Raw genomic sequence first — 15,767 nt, forward strand, 5'->3', positions numbered from 1 at the left:
GTTGTCTAGCAATGATCAACAACCAATTTGACAGAGCTTGAAGAATTTCTGAAAATAATAAAATTGGCAAATGTTGCACAATCCAGGTGTGGAAAGTTCTTAGAAACTTACCCAGAAAGACTCACAGCTGTAATCGCTGCTGCTAAAAGGTGCTTCTACAAAGTATTGACTCAGGGGTGTGTAAATGTCATATTTTTGTATTTCATTTTCAATAAATGTGTAACGAAAATCTAAAAACGTGTTTTCACTTTGTGATTGTGGGATATTGTGTGTACATGGATGAGAAAATATTATTTAATCCATTTTGAAGTCAGGTTATAACAACAAAATATGGAATAAGTCAAGGGTTATGAATACTTTCTGAAGGCACTGCAAGTAACTCAAAGTGCTTCAACTAGTGCTCCGTCCTGTTTTTCCTTCCTGTCAGCGCTGTCCGTATTGTGCTCATTGGACCATGGGGGTCCATTCGGCTACTTAGCTGCTCTGCTACGAGTGAAAAAGAAGATGTTTAATGATTACAAACAATGAGATCTGCATAGTTTCACGCCGCCGCCTCGGGTCGCACACCCTCTAAGTCATGGAGAAAAAAAAAAAACAGGCCCCTGTCTCGTAACCCCCGTTTATCGCTTGGGTTTCATCCAAACCCGATGTCTTTCCCTGCTTTTACTTCCCTAAGCCCCTTCACACACAAAGAAGAACAGAACTTGGGTCATGTTCATTAGGCATCAAATTAAGAAAAAAAAAAACCTGACTGAAACAGGGAGGGACTATCTGGACTTGTCCAATAAGAAACACTCAATTTTGTTTTCCGTTGCAAAACATTTTTAAAACGTTTTTTCTGTTCCATGCCCTAATGAACACAAGCCTGCTCATCACCTCTACTGAAATGACTAAACCCAAAACCCTGCCCCCCTAAACCATATTTAACTCTACATTGTAACTGCATCTCCTGCAACTGTCCCCACTTCTGCCCCATATCTACAACAGTTCTCCACCCTTTTTCAAAAAAAAGTGTACACTTGCACACTCCCTCCCTGTCATGGATTTCAAAAGCACTGGATTGGTGTAAGTGTTGGATGGAAAGAGTTTCCTTTCCACCATTGTTGAATCCACGCAAGAGACTGTACACTTTGGGAAAAGGGTGGAGATTGGAGAATAATGTCTCCATTCAATTGGTATTGAGCCAAAATATGCAGTAGCGTTTAACGTGAAATGCAGTCTCCGTGAACGCGGGGAACATTGCCTTTACATTTCAATTTGTGCTATAGTGCTGAACTTTGCCGATATGGATTGAATGGAGCCCTTCGTCTCTAGTCAGCCTGGCCTAGTAGGCTGAGGTAGATGGAGGACTGGAGGAAGCGGGGGTAGCAGTCTGTATCCAGGAGGGAGTAGATGCATTTCTGGGCGTGGGACAGGGAGGTGCGTGACGGGGCCTGTAGGAGCTGTGTGGTTAGTTCTCTGGTCTTACTGTCCAAGTTCACCTGAGAGGGAAAGAGAGAGAATATGGGTGAATGAAGTGGTTCCAGATCAGTTAAGAAGACTGTTTAATAAACACACTTCCAGGTACACTTCCAGGTCAAAGAAGATAAGAAAGATAACCAGAGCAATATAATAGATAGATGGTAGATGGTAGATATAGATGGTAGATGATAGATGATAGATGATAGATGGTAGATGGTAGATAATAGATGATAGATGGTAGATATAGATGATAGATGGTATATGATAGATGGCACAGTGGTCTAAGGCACTGCATCGCAGTGCTAGCTGTGCCACTAGAGATCCTGGTTCGAATCCAGGCTCTGTCATAGCCGGCCGCGACCGGGAGACCCATGGGGCGGCACACAATTGGCCCAGCGTCGTCCAGGGTAGGGGAGGGAATGGCCGGCAGGGGATGTAGCTCAGTTGGTAGAGCATGGCGTTTGCAACGCCAGGGTTGTGGGTTTGATAAAATAATGTATGTGCTAACTGTAAGTCGCTCTGGATAAGAGCGTCTGCTAAATGACTAAAATGTAATGTAAATGTAGATGGTAGATGATAGATGATAGATGGTAGATGATAGATGATAGATGGTAGATATAGATGGTATTTATAGATGATAGATGGTAGATGGTAGATGATAGATGGTAGATAATAGATGGTAGATGATAGATGATAGATGGTAGATAATAGATGATAGATGGTAGATGGTAGATAATAGATGATAGATGATAGATGGTAGATGGTAGATGATAGATAGAAAGGCCAGCCGGACCACAGATAGACAGACAGACAGCCGGACAGGCAGGGAGGACCATAGACAGACAATCAGAAACAAGCCAGCCCGGTCAATGTATAGACAAAGTCTGTATACCTCTCGTGGTGCCCCCGCCTCGATATAGGTGACCGTGATCTCCTTGGCCCGTCTGTGCAGGCTGAAGTTGTTGGAGGAGTTTCTGTACTGCTCACAAGCCAGATAGAACTGCAGATTCTCCTCACTAAACTCTGAGCGAAGGAATGCTCCAAACACAGACAAGCCCGCTGGAGAGGGGGGGGGGGGTTAGAGAGAGTGATGGGGAGAGGGAGGAGGAAGGGGGGAGGGGGGATGAGAGAGAGTGATGGGGAGAGGGGAGGAGGAAGGGGGGATGAGAGAGAGTGATGAGGAGAGGGAGGATGAGAGAGAGTGATGGGGAGAGGGAGGAGGAAGAGAGAGGGGGGATGAGAGAGAGTGATGGGGAGAGGGAGGAGGAAGGGGGGAGGGGGGATGAGAGAGAGTGATGGGGAGAGGGAGGAGGAAGGGGGGAGGGGGGATGAGAGAGAGTGATGGGGAGAGGGAGGAGGAAGGGGGGAGGGGGGATTAGAGAGAGTGATGGGGAGAGGGAGGAGGAAGAGAGAGGGGGGGAAGAGTATTAGGCTTTATAAAAGTACACCACATTTAGGATGTCACTAGAGGGGAAGATTAGGAAGGGGAGACAGATGGGTTCAAAGACACACTGGCCAATACAGTGACATGCAAACACACACGTACACATACACACACTTACACACCACTGGCCAATACGCTGACATGCAAACACACACGTACACATACACACCACTGGCCAATACAGTGACATGCAAACACACATGTACACACATTTGCACAGATACAGGACATACACACAGACTGTAAAAGTACTAAAATCAATCCTAGGATTTTTTTCCAGTGCATTTTCATTATTGCCATCTAACTTTATTGCTTTCTAAATCAGTCACACCCTCCATACTGTCTCGCTCCCTCCCTCTCCCCCTTCTCTCCCTCTCCCCCTTCTCTCCCTCTCCCCCTCCCTCCCTCTCCCCCTTCTCTCCCTCTCCCCTTCTCTCCCTCTCCCCCTTCTCTCCCTCTCCCCCTCCCTCCCTCCCTCCCTCTCCCCCTTCTCTCCCTTCTCTCCCTCTCCCCCTTCTCTCCCTCTCCCCCTCCCTCCCTCTCCCCCTTCTCTCCCTCTCCCCCTTCTCTCCCTCTCCCCCTTCTCTCCTCTCCCCCTTCTCTCCCTCTCCCCCTCCCTCCCTCCCTCCCTCTCCCCCTTCTCTCCCTTCTCTCCCTCTACCCCCCTTCTCTCCCTCCCCCTCCCTCCCTCTCCCCCTTCTCTCCCTCTCCCCCTTCTCTCCCTCTCCCCATTCTCTCCCTCTCCCCCTTCTCTCCCTCCCTCCCTCTCCCCCCCCTTCTCTCCCTCTCCCCCCTCCCTCCCTCTCCCCCTTCTCTCCCTCTCCCCCTTCTCTCCCTCTCCCCCTTCTCTCCCTCTCCCCCTTCTCTCCCTCTCCCCCTCTCCCCCTTCTCTCCTTCTCCCCTTCTCTCCCCTCTCCCCTCCCTCCCTCTCCCCCTTCTCCCCCTTCTCTCCCTCTCTCCCCCTCCCTCCTCTCCTCTCCCCCTTCTCTCCCTCTCCCCCTCCCTCCCTCTCCCCCCTTCTCTCCCTCTCCCCCTTCTCTCCCTCTCCCCCTTCTCTCCCTTCTCTCCCTCTCCCCCCTTCTCTCCCTCTCCCCCTTCTCTCCCTCTCCCCCTCCCTCCCTCCCTCCCTCTCCCCCTTCTCTCCCTCTCCCCCTCCCTCCCTCTCCCCCTTCTCCCCCTTCTCTCCCTCTCCCCCTCCCTCCCTCTCCCCCTTCTCTCCCTCTCCCCCTCCCTCCCTCTCCCCCTTCTCTCCCTCTCCCCTCTCTCCCTCTCCCCCTCCCTCCCTCTCCCCCTTCTCTCCCTTCTCTCCCTCTCCCCCTTCTCTCCCTCTCCCCCCTTCTCTCCCTCTCCCCCTCCCTCCCCTCCCTCCCTCTCCCCCTTCTCTCCCTCTCCCCCTTCTCTCCCTCTCCCCCTTCTCTCCCTCTCCCCCTTCTCTCTCTCTCTCTCTCTCATACACTTCTGTTTTTTGCTTAGACACTGGTTGCAACATATGTTTGTGCAAAGAGACTGACTGGGTGGGGAAAGGAAGGAGGGCAGCAGATAGCGGACACAGTGGTTACAACATTGTGAAACACATTAATACGTATGTACATTTGTATGTGACACACACAAAGAGAACAAGTGTGGACACTGCAGCATATCAACAATACCTTGTAAACAGCCTGTATGTCGTGTTAAAGTTATCCTTGTAAACAGCCTGTATGTGTTCAAGTTGTGCAGACTATCAGACTAAGCTTGGCTACCACAGTCACTGCATGCTTTCCAAAAGCTCTAGCTATTGACCTTTAACTAAGTGTTTGAGCAATGTGTATACACTCCATGTATTCAAGATTGTGTACTCGGATCATGTATCCAGATTATATTAGTTTGTAAATCGAATAATAAAACCGAAACTACCTTCAGTGAGAGAAATGGATCTATATGACATTTAAATCAAATCAAAGCGTTATTTGTCACATACACGTGTTTAGCAGATGTTATTGCGGGTTATAGCGAAATGCTTGTGTTTCTAGCTCCAACAGTGCAGCACGAACCACTGCATTTATCCATGGCAAGGTGATTGGGAATATGGCCGAATACAAACGGTGTAGTTATTCTCTGCGTAAGGCAATCAAACAGGCAAAACGTCAGTATAGTGACAAAGTGGAGTCGCAATCAAACGGCTCAGACACGAGACGTATGTGGCAGGGTCTACAGACAATCACGGACTACAAAAAGAAAACCAGCCACGTCGCCGACACCGACGTCTCACTTCCAGACAAGCTAAACACCTTCTTCGCCCGCTTTGAGGATAACACAGTGCCACTGACGCGGCCCGCTACCAAGGACAGTGGGCTCTCGTCCTCCGTGGCTGACGGGAGTAAGACAGTTAAGCGTGTTAACCCTCGCAAGGCTGCAACATTTGGTTAAAAATATCGTGCAGCCCTACGTGGCAGTGTGGAAATTTATGAGATCAACTTTCGGTTTAATTTTGATTGAACAGCACTAAACAATCAGAATGGAGAAAGCCTAATTGAAATCACTTAGAATGTACAGTACCAGTCAAAAGTTTGGACACACCTACTCATTCCCGGGTTTTTCTTTATTTTTTACAATTTTCGACATTGTAGAATAATAGTGAAGACATCAAAACTATGAAATAACACATATGGAATCATGTAGTAACCAAAAAAAGTGTTAAATAAATCAAAATATATTTTATATTTGAGATTCTTCAAATAGCCACCCTTTGCCTTGATGACAGCTTTGCACACTCTTGGAATTCTCTCAACCAGCATCTTGAGGTAGTCACCTGGAATGTATTTCAATTAACAGGTGTGCCTTCTTAAAAGTTAATTTGTGGAATTTATTTCCTTCTTAATGCGTTTGAGCTGACAAGGTAGGAGGGGTATACATAAGATAGCCCTATTTGGTAAAATACCAAATCCATATTATGGCAAGAACAGCTCAAATAAGCAAACAGAAACGACAGTCCATCATTACTTTAAGACATGAAGGTCAGTCAATACAGAACATTTCAAGAACTTTGAAAGTTTGTTCAAGTGCAGTCGCAAAAACCATCAAGCTCTATGATGAAACTGGCTCTCATGAGGACTGCGACAGGAATGGAAGACCCAGAGTTAACTCTGCTGCAGAGGATAAGTTCATTAGAGTTACCAGCCTCAGAAATTGCAGCCCAAATAAATGCTTCACACAGTTCAAGTAACAGACACATCTCAACATCAACTGTTCAGAGGGGACTGTGAATCAGGCCTTCATGGTCGAATTGCTGAAAAGAAACCACTGCTAAAGGACACCAATAAGAAGAAGAGACCTGCTTGGGCCAAGAAACACGAGCAATGGTCATTAGACCGGTGGAAATGTGTCCTTTGGTCTGATGAGTCCAAATTGGAGATTTTTGGTTCCAACCGCTGTGTCTTTGTTAGACACGGTGTGGGTGAACGGATGATCTCTGCATATGTAGTTCCCACCGTAAAGCATGGAGGAGGATATGTTATGGTGTGGGGGTGCTTTGCTGGTGACACTGTCTGTGATTTATTTAGAATTCAAGGCACACTTAACCAGCATGGCTACCACAGCTTTCTGCAGCGATACGCCATCCCATCTGGTTTGGGCTTAGTGGGACTATCATTTGTTTTTCAACAGGACAATTATCCAACACACCTCCAGGCTGTGTAAGGGCTATTTTACCAAGAAGGAGAGTGATTGAGTGCTGCATTAGATGACCAGGCCTCCACAATCCCCCAACCTCAACCCAATTGAGATGGTTTGAGATTAGTTGGACCGCAGAGTGAAGGAAAAGCAGCCAACAAGTGCTCAGCATATGTGGGAACTCCTTCAAGATTGTTGGAAAAGCATTCCAGGTGAAGCTGGTTGAGAAAATGCCAAGAGTGTGCAAAGCTGTCATCAAGGCAAAGGGTGGCTATTTGAAGATTCTCAAATATAAAATAGATTTAGATTTGTTTAACACTTTTTTGGTTACTACATGATTCCATATGTGTTATTTCATAGTTTAGGTCTTCTCTATTATTCTACAATGTAAAAAATAGTACAAATAAAAGAAAACCCTTGAATGAGTAGGTGTTTCCAAACTTTTGACTGGTAGCGTATGTGTTGCTACCCTAGCTACGGTCATGCACAACTCATAAAGCAAATTTAGAACATTTATTATTTAAAAACATAAAATACCGTCAAATCTTTTTTTTTGGGGGGGGGGCACTGGTCATTTGGAGAAATTACGATTTGGCAGGTGTGCACATGTTTCAAATTGGGGAAGGAGACATTTGGCTCATAGACTTGACCAAAACTTGCAGAGAGAGGGGGGGGGGGGTGGAGCTACCGCTCTGCTTCCTCTCCTCATTCCAGTATCTTTTCTCATACCTCTTCCCCCCAGAACCTAATCAAGTAGCTGGCGCCAGAGTTTCCTTCTGGGATGCCGAGATTACCTTTGCCATAACCCTTCCATGTTTGTAGATCTGTACGGTGGAAGCATTATGGTGGAAACTTCACCACTACTCTGATTATACCTGAATAAAGCCCTTCAGATCATCAAACATGGAAGGGTAAGGGCCAAGGAGGAAGGGTAGGGAGCGGTTTGGGACTGGCTGTACTACTCAGTCTGACTATAATACTTGTTTTAGTTTTCCGTCGAAAAAACATTTGCTACGGTGTTTAGTAATGAATAGGGCCCTAGTCTACTTATTCCGACTGGCCAGGAGGGTGTCCTAGTCTACTGGCCAGGAGGGTGTCCTAGTCTACTGGCCAGGAGGGTTTCCTAGTCTTCTGGCCAGGAGGGTGTCCTAGTCTACTGGCCAGGAGGGTGTCCTAGTCTACTGGCCAGGAGGGTGTCCTAGTCTACTGGCCAGGAGGGTTTCCTAATCTACTGGCCAGGAGGGTGTCCTAGTCTACTGGCCAGGAGGGTGTCCTAGTCTACTGGCCAGGAGGGTTTCCTAGTCTACTGGCCAGGAGGGTTTCCTAGTCTACTGGCCAGGAGGGTTTCCTAGTCTACTGGCCAGGAGGGTTTCCTAATCTACTGGCCAGGAGGGTGTCCTAGTCTACTGGCCAGGAGGGTTTCCTAGTCTACTGGCCAGGAGGGTTTCCTAGTCTACTGGCCAGGAGGGTTTCCTAGTCTACTGGCCAGGAGGGTTTCCTAGTCTACTGGCCAGGAGGGTTTCCTAATCTACTGGCCAGGAGGGTGTCCTAGTCTACTGGCCAGGAGGGTTTCCTAGTCTACTGGCCAGGAGGGTTTCCTAGTCTACTGGCCAGGAGGGTTTCCTAGTCTACTGGCCAGGAGGGTTTCCTAATCTACTGGCCAGGAGGGTGTCCTAGTCTACTGGCCAGGAGGGTTTCCTAGTCTACTGGCCAGGAGGGTTCCCTAGTCTACTGGCCAGGAGGGTTTCCTAGTCTACTGGCCAGGAGGGTTTCCTAGTCTACTGGCCAGGAGGGTTTCCTAATCTACTGGCCAGGAGGGTGTCCTAGTCTACTGGCCAGGAGGGTTTCCTAGTCTACTGGCCAGGAGGGTTTCCTAGTCTACTGGCCAGGAGGGTTTCCTAGTCTACTGGCCAGGAGGGTTTCCTAATCTACTGGCCAGGAGGGTGTCCTAGTCTACTGGCCAGGAGGGTGTCCTAGTCTACTGGCCAGGAGGGTGTCCTAGTCTACTGGCCAGGAGGGTTTCCTAGTCTACTTACTCCGACTAACCAGGAGGGCGTCCAGCGACTCAGCCCACTTATCCAGTTCCTCCCGGCTGAACTTGGCCTTGATGTGGCCCACCTGACTCCATTGGCGAAGGAACAGGAGGCGAGACTGCTGCTCTTTAGCACTGTTAGGGAGGAGAGGAAGGGAGAGAGGGAGAGACAGAGAGGGAGAGAGAGAGAGAGACGAAGAGAAAGAGAGGGAGAGAGAGAGAGAGAGAGAGAGAGAGAGAGAGAGAGAGAGAGAGAGAGAGAGACGAAGAGAAAGAGAGGGAGAGAGAGACAGGGAGAGAGAGAGAGAGAGAGAGAGAGAGAGGGGGGGGTAAGGAGAGAGTGGAGACAGGGAGAGAGAGACAGGGAGAGAGAGAGAGGTAGAGAGAGAGAGACATGGAGAGAGAGAGAGACAGGGAGAGAGAGAGAGAGACAGGGAGAGAGAGAGAGTGGTAGAGAGAGAGAGACAGGGATAGAGAGAGAGGGAGAGAGAGACAGGGAGAGAGAGAGAGACGAAGAGAGAGGAGGGGTAAGGAGAGAGCAGAGACAGGGAAAGGGAGAAAGGGAGATGACAAGTACGTTTTGGTGTGGTTGGATCTGATTTCATGATGACACAACCCTCATTTCGACAACTGGTTGGCTCAGTATCATTACAACCTCAAGGGTGGATGACGTCCAGATGGGTATTCTTTTGTTGTGGCATCCTATCAAACTGAACATTTGGGGTTCTTAGGGTACGTCCCAAATGGCACCCTATTCCTTGTGTTGTGCATTACTTTTGACCAGGGAAATTACATCCTATTCCCTATATAGTGCACTAATTTCGACAAGAGCCATTTGGGCTACGTAGGGAATCGGGTGGCATTTGGCCTGGGACTCTGCCTTAGACAACATCTTCCTCTTAGAAAAAAACCTTGTCCCCAGGCTATATCCCACAGCGGAGGAAATGTATGGAGCACAAGATTACTAAAACAGTTACTGAATACCAATGAAGTGATGAGGATATTTAGGTATATCTGTGTGACATCAGTGTTGACTTTGGATTACCATTGGAATGCAATGCCCAGGCACGTTGATGAGCTTACCGGTCTTTCTGTTTTTTCTGCTCCGGGTCAAACAGGTTGGAGTGTGATGAATGGGGACTCTGGAAATATAGACGCCATTAGTTTACTTCCAAATGTTAAATAATCAGCACACACACTTGCAGGCAGGCAGCACACAAACCTCAGTGGTTTGACTTCTTTGGTTTTAAGCCCAATCGTAATATATCATTTAAGGAAGTTCTGATTGAGCAATATTTTCCTGTCATCGGCGTCATAAAAAAACGGAAACCGCTAAAACATGACCTCTGGGAAAGACGTAGTTGACGTCAATGTGTATGCCAACATATAGGGGAAATAGGAGAGGCACTTGCCACTGCCAAACTTGGTATGCATTGGTTTTGCCATTTGCCATTTAGCAGATACTTTTATCCCGAGGGTAAAAGGATGGATTTTAAGAGCGCTTAATGAAATACACATAATTTCAATCAAATCTAGAATATAATGTGTAATGTTGAGCTAGACTGAATATCTTATGATTATTTAATCTTTGATTAACTTGGTGTGACCTTGACTTGAGACAGCCGCTTGATTTATGAATAACACTTTCTGTCAGATGAAGCTCAAGGTTAGAATACTACAGAGGGTTCAGGATACTACAGAGGGTTCAGGATACTACAGAGGGTGGAGGATACTACAGAGGGTGGAGGATACTACAGAGGGTTCAGGATACTACAGAGGGTGGAGGATACTACAGAGGGTTCAGGATACTACAGAGGGTTCAGGATACTACAGAGGGTGGAGGATACTACAGAGGGTTCAGGATACTACAGAGGGTTCAGGATACTACAGAGGGTTCAGGATACTACAGAGGGTTCAGGATACTACAGAGGGTTCAGGATACTACAGAGGGTGGAGGATACTACAGAGGGTGGAGGATACTACAGAGGGTTCAGGATACTACAGAGGGTTCAGGATACTACAGAGGGTTCAGGATACTACAGAGGGTGGAGGATACTACAGAGGGTTCAGGATACTACAGAGGGTGGAGGATACTACAGAGGGTTCAGGATACTACAGAGGGTTCAGGATACTACAGAGGGTTCAGGATACTACAGAGGGTGGAGGATACTACAGAGGGTGGAGGATACTACAGAGGGTGGAGGATACTACAGAGGGTGGAGGATACTACAGAGGGTGGAGGATACTACAGAGGGTTCAGGATACTACAGAGGGTTCAGGATACTACAGAGGGTTCAGGATACTACAGAGGGTTCAGGATACTACAGAGGGTTCAGGATACTACAGAGTGTTCAGGATACTACAGAGGGTGGAGGATACTACAGAGGGTTCAGGATACTACAGAGGGTTCAGGATACTACAGAGGGTGGAGGATACTACAGAGGGTTCAGGATACTACAGAGGGTGGAGGATACTACAGAGGGTTCAGGATACTACAGAGGGTGGAGGATACTACAGAGGGTTCAGGATACTACAGAGGGTGGAGGATACTACAGAGGGTGCAGGATACTACAGAGGGTGCAGGATACTACAGAGGGTGCAGGATACTACAGAGGGTGCAGGACACTACAGAGGGTGCAGGATACTACAGAGGGTGCAGGATACTACAGAGGGTGCAGGACACTACAGAGGGTGGAGGATACTACAGAGGGTGGAGGATACTACAGAGGGTTCAGGATACTACAGAGGGTGGAGGATACTACAGAGGGTTCAGGATACTACAGAGGGTGGAGGATACTACAGAGGGTTCAGGATACTACAGAGGGTTCAGGATACTACAGAGGGTTCAGGATACTACAGAGGGTTCAGGATACTACAGAGGGTTCAGGATACTACAGAGGGTTCAGGATACTACAGAGGGTGGAGGATACTACAGAGGGTGGAGGATACTACAGAGGGTGGAGGATACTACAGAGGGTGGAGGATACTACAGAGGGTTCAGGATACTACAGAGGGTGGAGGATACTACAGAGGGTGGAGGATACTACAGAGGGTTCAGGATACTACAGAGGGTTCAGGATATTACAGAGGGTTCAGGATACTACAGAGGTTTCAGGATACTACAGAGGGTGGAGGATACTACAGAGGGTTCAGGATACTACAGAGGGTTCAGGATACTACAGAGGGTGGAGGATACTACAGAGGGTGGAGGATACTACAGAGGGTGGAGGATACTACAGAGGGTGGAGGATACTACAGAGGGTGGAGGATACTACAGAGGGTTCAGGATACTACAGAGGGTGGAGGATACTACAGAGGGTGGAGGATACTACAGAGGGTGGAGGATACTACAGAGGGTTCAGGATACTACAGAGGGTTCAGGATATTACAGAGGGTTCAGGATACTACAGAGGTTTCAGGATACTACAGAGGGTGGAGGATACTACAGAGGGTTCAGGATACTACAGAGGGTTCAGGATACTACAGAGGGTGGAGGATACTACAGAGGGTGGAGGATACTACAGAGGGTTCAGGATACTACAGAGGGTTCAGGATACTACAGAGGGTTCAGGATACTACAGAGGGTGGAGGATACTACAGAGGGTTCAGGATACTACAGAGGGTTCAGGATACTACAGAGGGTTCAGGATACTACAGAGGGTTCAGGATACTACAGAGGGTTCAGGATACTACAGAGGGTTCAGGATACTACAGAGGGTTCAGGATACTACAGAGGGTGGAGGATACTACAGAGGGTTCAGGATACTACAGAGGGTTCAGGATACTACAGAGGGTTCAGGATACTACAGAGGGTGGAGGATACTACAGAGGGTGGAGGATACTACAGAGGGTTCAGGATACTACAGAGGGTTCAGGATACTACAGAGGGTGGAGGATACTACAGAGGGTTCAGGATACTACAGAGGGTTCAGGATACTACAGAGGGTGGAGGATACTACAGAGGGTTCAGGATACTACAGAGGGTTCAGGATACTACAGAGGGTGGAGGATACTACAGAGGGTGGAGGATACTACAGAGGGTGGAGGATACTACAGAGGGTTCAGGATACTACAGAGGGTTCAGGATACTACAGAGGGTGCAGGATACTACAGAGGGTGCAGGATACTACAGAGGGTGCAGGATACTACAGAGGGTGCAGGATACTACAGAGGGTGCAGGACACTACAGAGGGTGCAGGATACTACAGAGGGTGAAGGAAACTACATTTGTTTAGCTCCTCCAGTGCCGTGGGTGAGGTAGAGATTTCACCAGACTCCAATGAAATGGTCTAAAATGTGCGAACTCTGCCCACTCAGTGGTAAAGCTAGAACTAATGTAGAACTAATGTAGAACTAATGTAGAACCAATGTAGAACTCATGTAGAACTCATGTAGAACTAATGTAGTCAAAAGCCATTACACACACAGGCTATCCATTCCCATACAGTAGCCTAACACATCCAAAACCAAACACACAGTCAGAGACCACACCTCTAGTGACCCTGACCTCCCACCCCCTGTCCCCTGTCCCCCATCACTCTTTACCTGCCCAAACAGGCTCTTCAGGTGTAGCTTGGCTGTTGACAGCTTGGCTCTGGCGTGGGACCGTTGCTGTGACTTGAAGGAGAAGGGGCTGGAGCCAAAGGTTGAGTACGAGGGAGAGGTCGGAGGCTGGTCGTCCCTGCCCACGCTCTCTGTGCTGCTACCCGAAGTCGCCGGCGCCAACTGCCCGTCACTGTACGCCCTGCATCCTTCACTGAGGTTCACCACTCCCAGATGACCCTTACCCTCTAGCTTCCCCAGTTCAGTGACGTTCTCCACGCTGACGCTGTGCTCCTTGCCCAGCTCCACCCTGGCCCCAGGCTCCAGGATGATGGGGGTGGGGGGGAAAGAGGTGGTCCGCCTATCCAGTTCGTCCTCCTCCAGGTAGGGGGTGTAGGTGCCTGAATCCCCGTCCCGGCTGTGGTAGTTCTGGTCCTTCAGCGCCACCTTCTTCCATGGCAGGAAGTCCATATCCAGTAGGGACCCCTCTGAGCTGAACCGACGCATGATGGCAAAGCCGCCGAATGGAGGGAGACTCAAGGAAGGATGGACGGCCGGATGGAGGGAGTCAAGGAAGGATGGACGGCCGGATGGAGGGAGTCAAGGAAGGAGGGATAGAGGTGCAGGTAGAGAACGAGCGAAGGGAAGCCAAGTGGGTATGGGAAAGGGAAGATGAAAGCGAGAGAGTCTGGAGGAAAGACTGCAGCGAAGAACAGCCTGTAAAAAGAAACAGAGAGAGGGGAGGGGAAAGGAGGAAGATAAAAATTGGACAATCACAGAAAATGGATCAATTCATCAGGGGCAAAGTGTACTGTTCCATATCATTGGTACACTTTTACAGAGTCAAGCTGCTGAGTCAAAACCAGCCACTCTGACATGCTCACGAGTCAGCTGCGGTTAGAAACACAGGGTTCCGTCCCAAATGGTACCCTATTCCCTAAATAGTGTACTACTTTTGAACAGAGTCATCATGAGTATGTATGTATGATCAGAAGTGTTCAAGTCCACTGCTGTCAAGTCCACGCCACATTTAATGTGAGCTCAAGCTCAAGAGAAAGCGATGCTTTTTTTCTGATATTCACGTGACATACTGAAAGCACCTATTAGTTTTCAACTGAAATGAAAAGACCTTAACATAAATGTGTTGGCTTTGGCTGCAATAATTAGATGAACTGTAGTCATGCCAGTCTACTGATTTGAGTTCAACAGAATTGTACTGATTCTACTGATTTGTACCATTGATTTGAGTGAATTTTTCTCCCTGCAACTTGAACCACATCTAAATGACATACAGTATGGTTCCAAAAGATCACCTATGAGGGAGTCAGACTTCATTTGAACAGCAACATGTATTCTCCGTGTTATGTTTTCAACATGCTTGTGTATTAAAGTAATAACACTCATTGTTTATCCTGGGTATGAATAAAATCGTGAACTTGGGCTGCCTATAAGGCGTTACATGGGTGTCAGGTTAGAGCATTGGGCCAGTAACCAAAGGTCGCTAGTTCGAATACCCGAGCCGACAAGGTGTGTGTGTGGGGGGTGGAATCTGTCGATGTGCCCTGGAGCAAGGCATCTAACCTAATGTACTCCAGGGGTGCTGTACTATGTATGGCTGACACTGCAAAACACAATTTCACTGCACCTATCCAGTGTGTGACATTATAACATCTTGTTGTACATAACTGTTGAGACGGCTGCTGACAATATTAAACAGAAGTCTTATCTCTATCTCAATCCCACCGGAGGAGCCGTTTATTAACTCCTTGTAAACACTCCAGTGTTAACAAAACAAAGAACCGGGGGTAAAATGTATTACCTCGATGTCCTGCGGTTACTCTGCCACCTGTACGTTCATGACTTCGGCTCCAAAGAGTTCTCTGTCCCGGGAAGTATGTCCTCTGTTTGAACCAAATGTGAAGTCTCAATTCGATTTGGCTAGGTTTAGTTGAGCGTCTCACTTGTGATTTCGGAGCATTGCCAGGGGTGTATTCAGTAGAAACCAAACCGAAGCAAATGGACACGAAACGGGGAGGGACCTACCAAAATGTGTCTATTGAGAAACTCTTGTTTTCGTTGCAAAACGTTTTCCGTTTGGAGTAAACGATTTCCATAACAAAACGTTTTGGACTAATGATTTCAACCCTGGCAAGAAGTGGAGTCGTGGACGCCCACACTCTCTCTCTCTCCACCAAGTGCTCTCAATCGTCAACAAGTGACAGGACGCTGCATGTGTTACCGAAATATATGCAAATAAATAACAAGCGGATTGACACACGAACGAAATTACTAGCACCGAGAACGTTTCTCTATCTCAAACTTCACTCAGACCTGTTATTTGTAATTATTTCACACTTGCATGAACCAGAAACGCCTCTTGTCTATGTCGCCACCCACAACTCCGTCTCAGCTTGCTGTTGTCACTTGGAGCTCCCTTTGCAGTACAATATAAATTAGCATTAATCTAGGTGTGTCATGGAAAAAACGCAACAACCAACTTTGGAACAACTCCCTGGGGTAGGCTTACTATGAATGGAATCACTAGCTATGTTTCCGTTAACTTGTCCAGTGATTTTTTTTGTCGACATTTAAGAAAGTTCGCATAGAAAATTAATGCAACAATTGCCTGCTAGGGTA

The 15,767-nt window shown here is 47.9% G+C and overlaps 1 protein-coding gene across 1 annotated transcript; it reads right to left on the minus strand.

Annotated features, from left to right (window-relative positions):
- Positions 1-965: 965 nt before the first annotated feature.
- Positions 966-15,120, minus strand: LOC311131912 (uncharacterized protein). Its single transcript, XM_084165023.1, has 6 exons — positions 14,950-15,120; positions 13,134-13,847; positions 9,672-9,730; positions 8,593-8,723; positions 2,354-2,520; positions 966-1,481 (listed from the first exon to the last, which is right to left on the minus strand). The coding sequence occupies exons 2-6, from the start codon at positions 13,635-13,637 to the stop codon at positions 1,311-1,313; spliced, it is 1,032 nt and encodes a 343-aa protein (XP_084021149.1). The 5' UTR covers positions 13,638-13,847; positions 14,950-15,120; the 3' UTR covers positions 966-1,310.
- Positions 15,121-15,767: the final 647 nt, after the last annotated feature.

Source organism: Coregonus lavaretus, assembly GCF_964263955.1.
Source record: "Coregonus lavaretus genome assembly, chromosome: 7".
NCBI lineage: Eukaryota > Metazoa > Chordata > Actinopteri > Salmoniformes > Salmonidae > Coregonus > Coregonus lavaretus.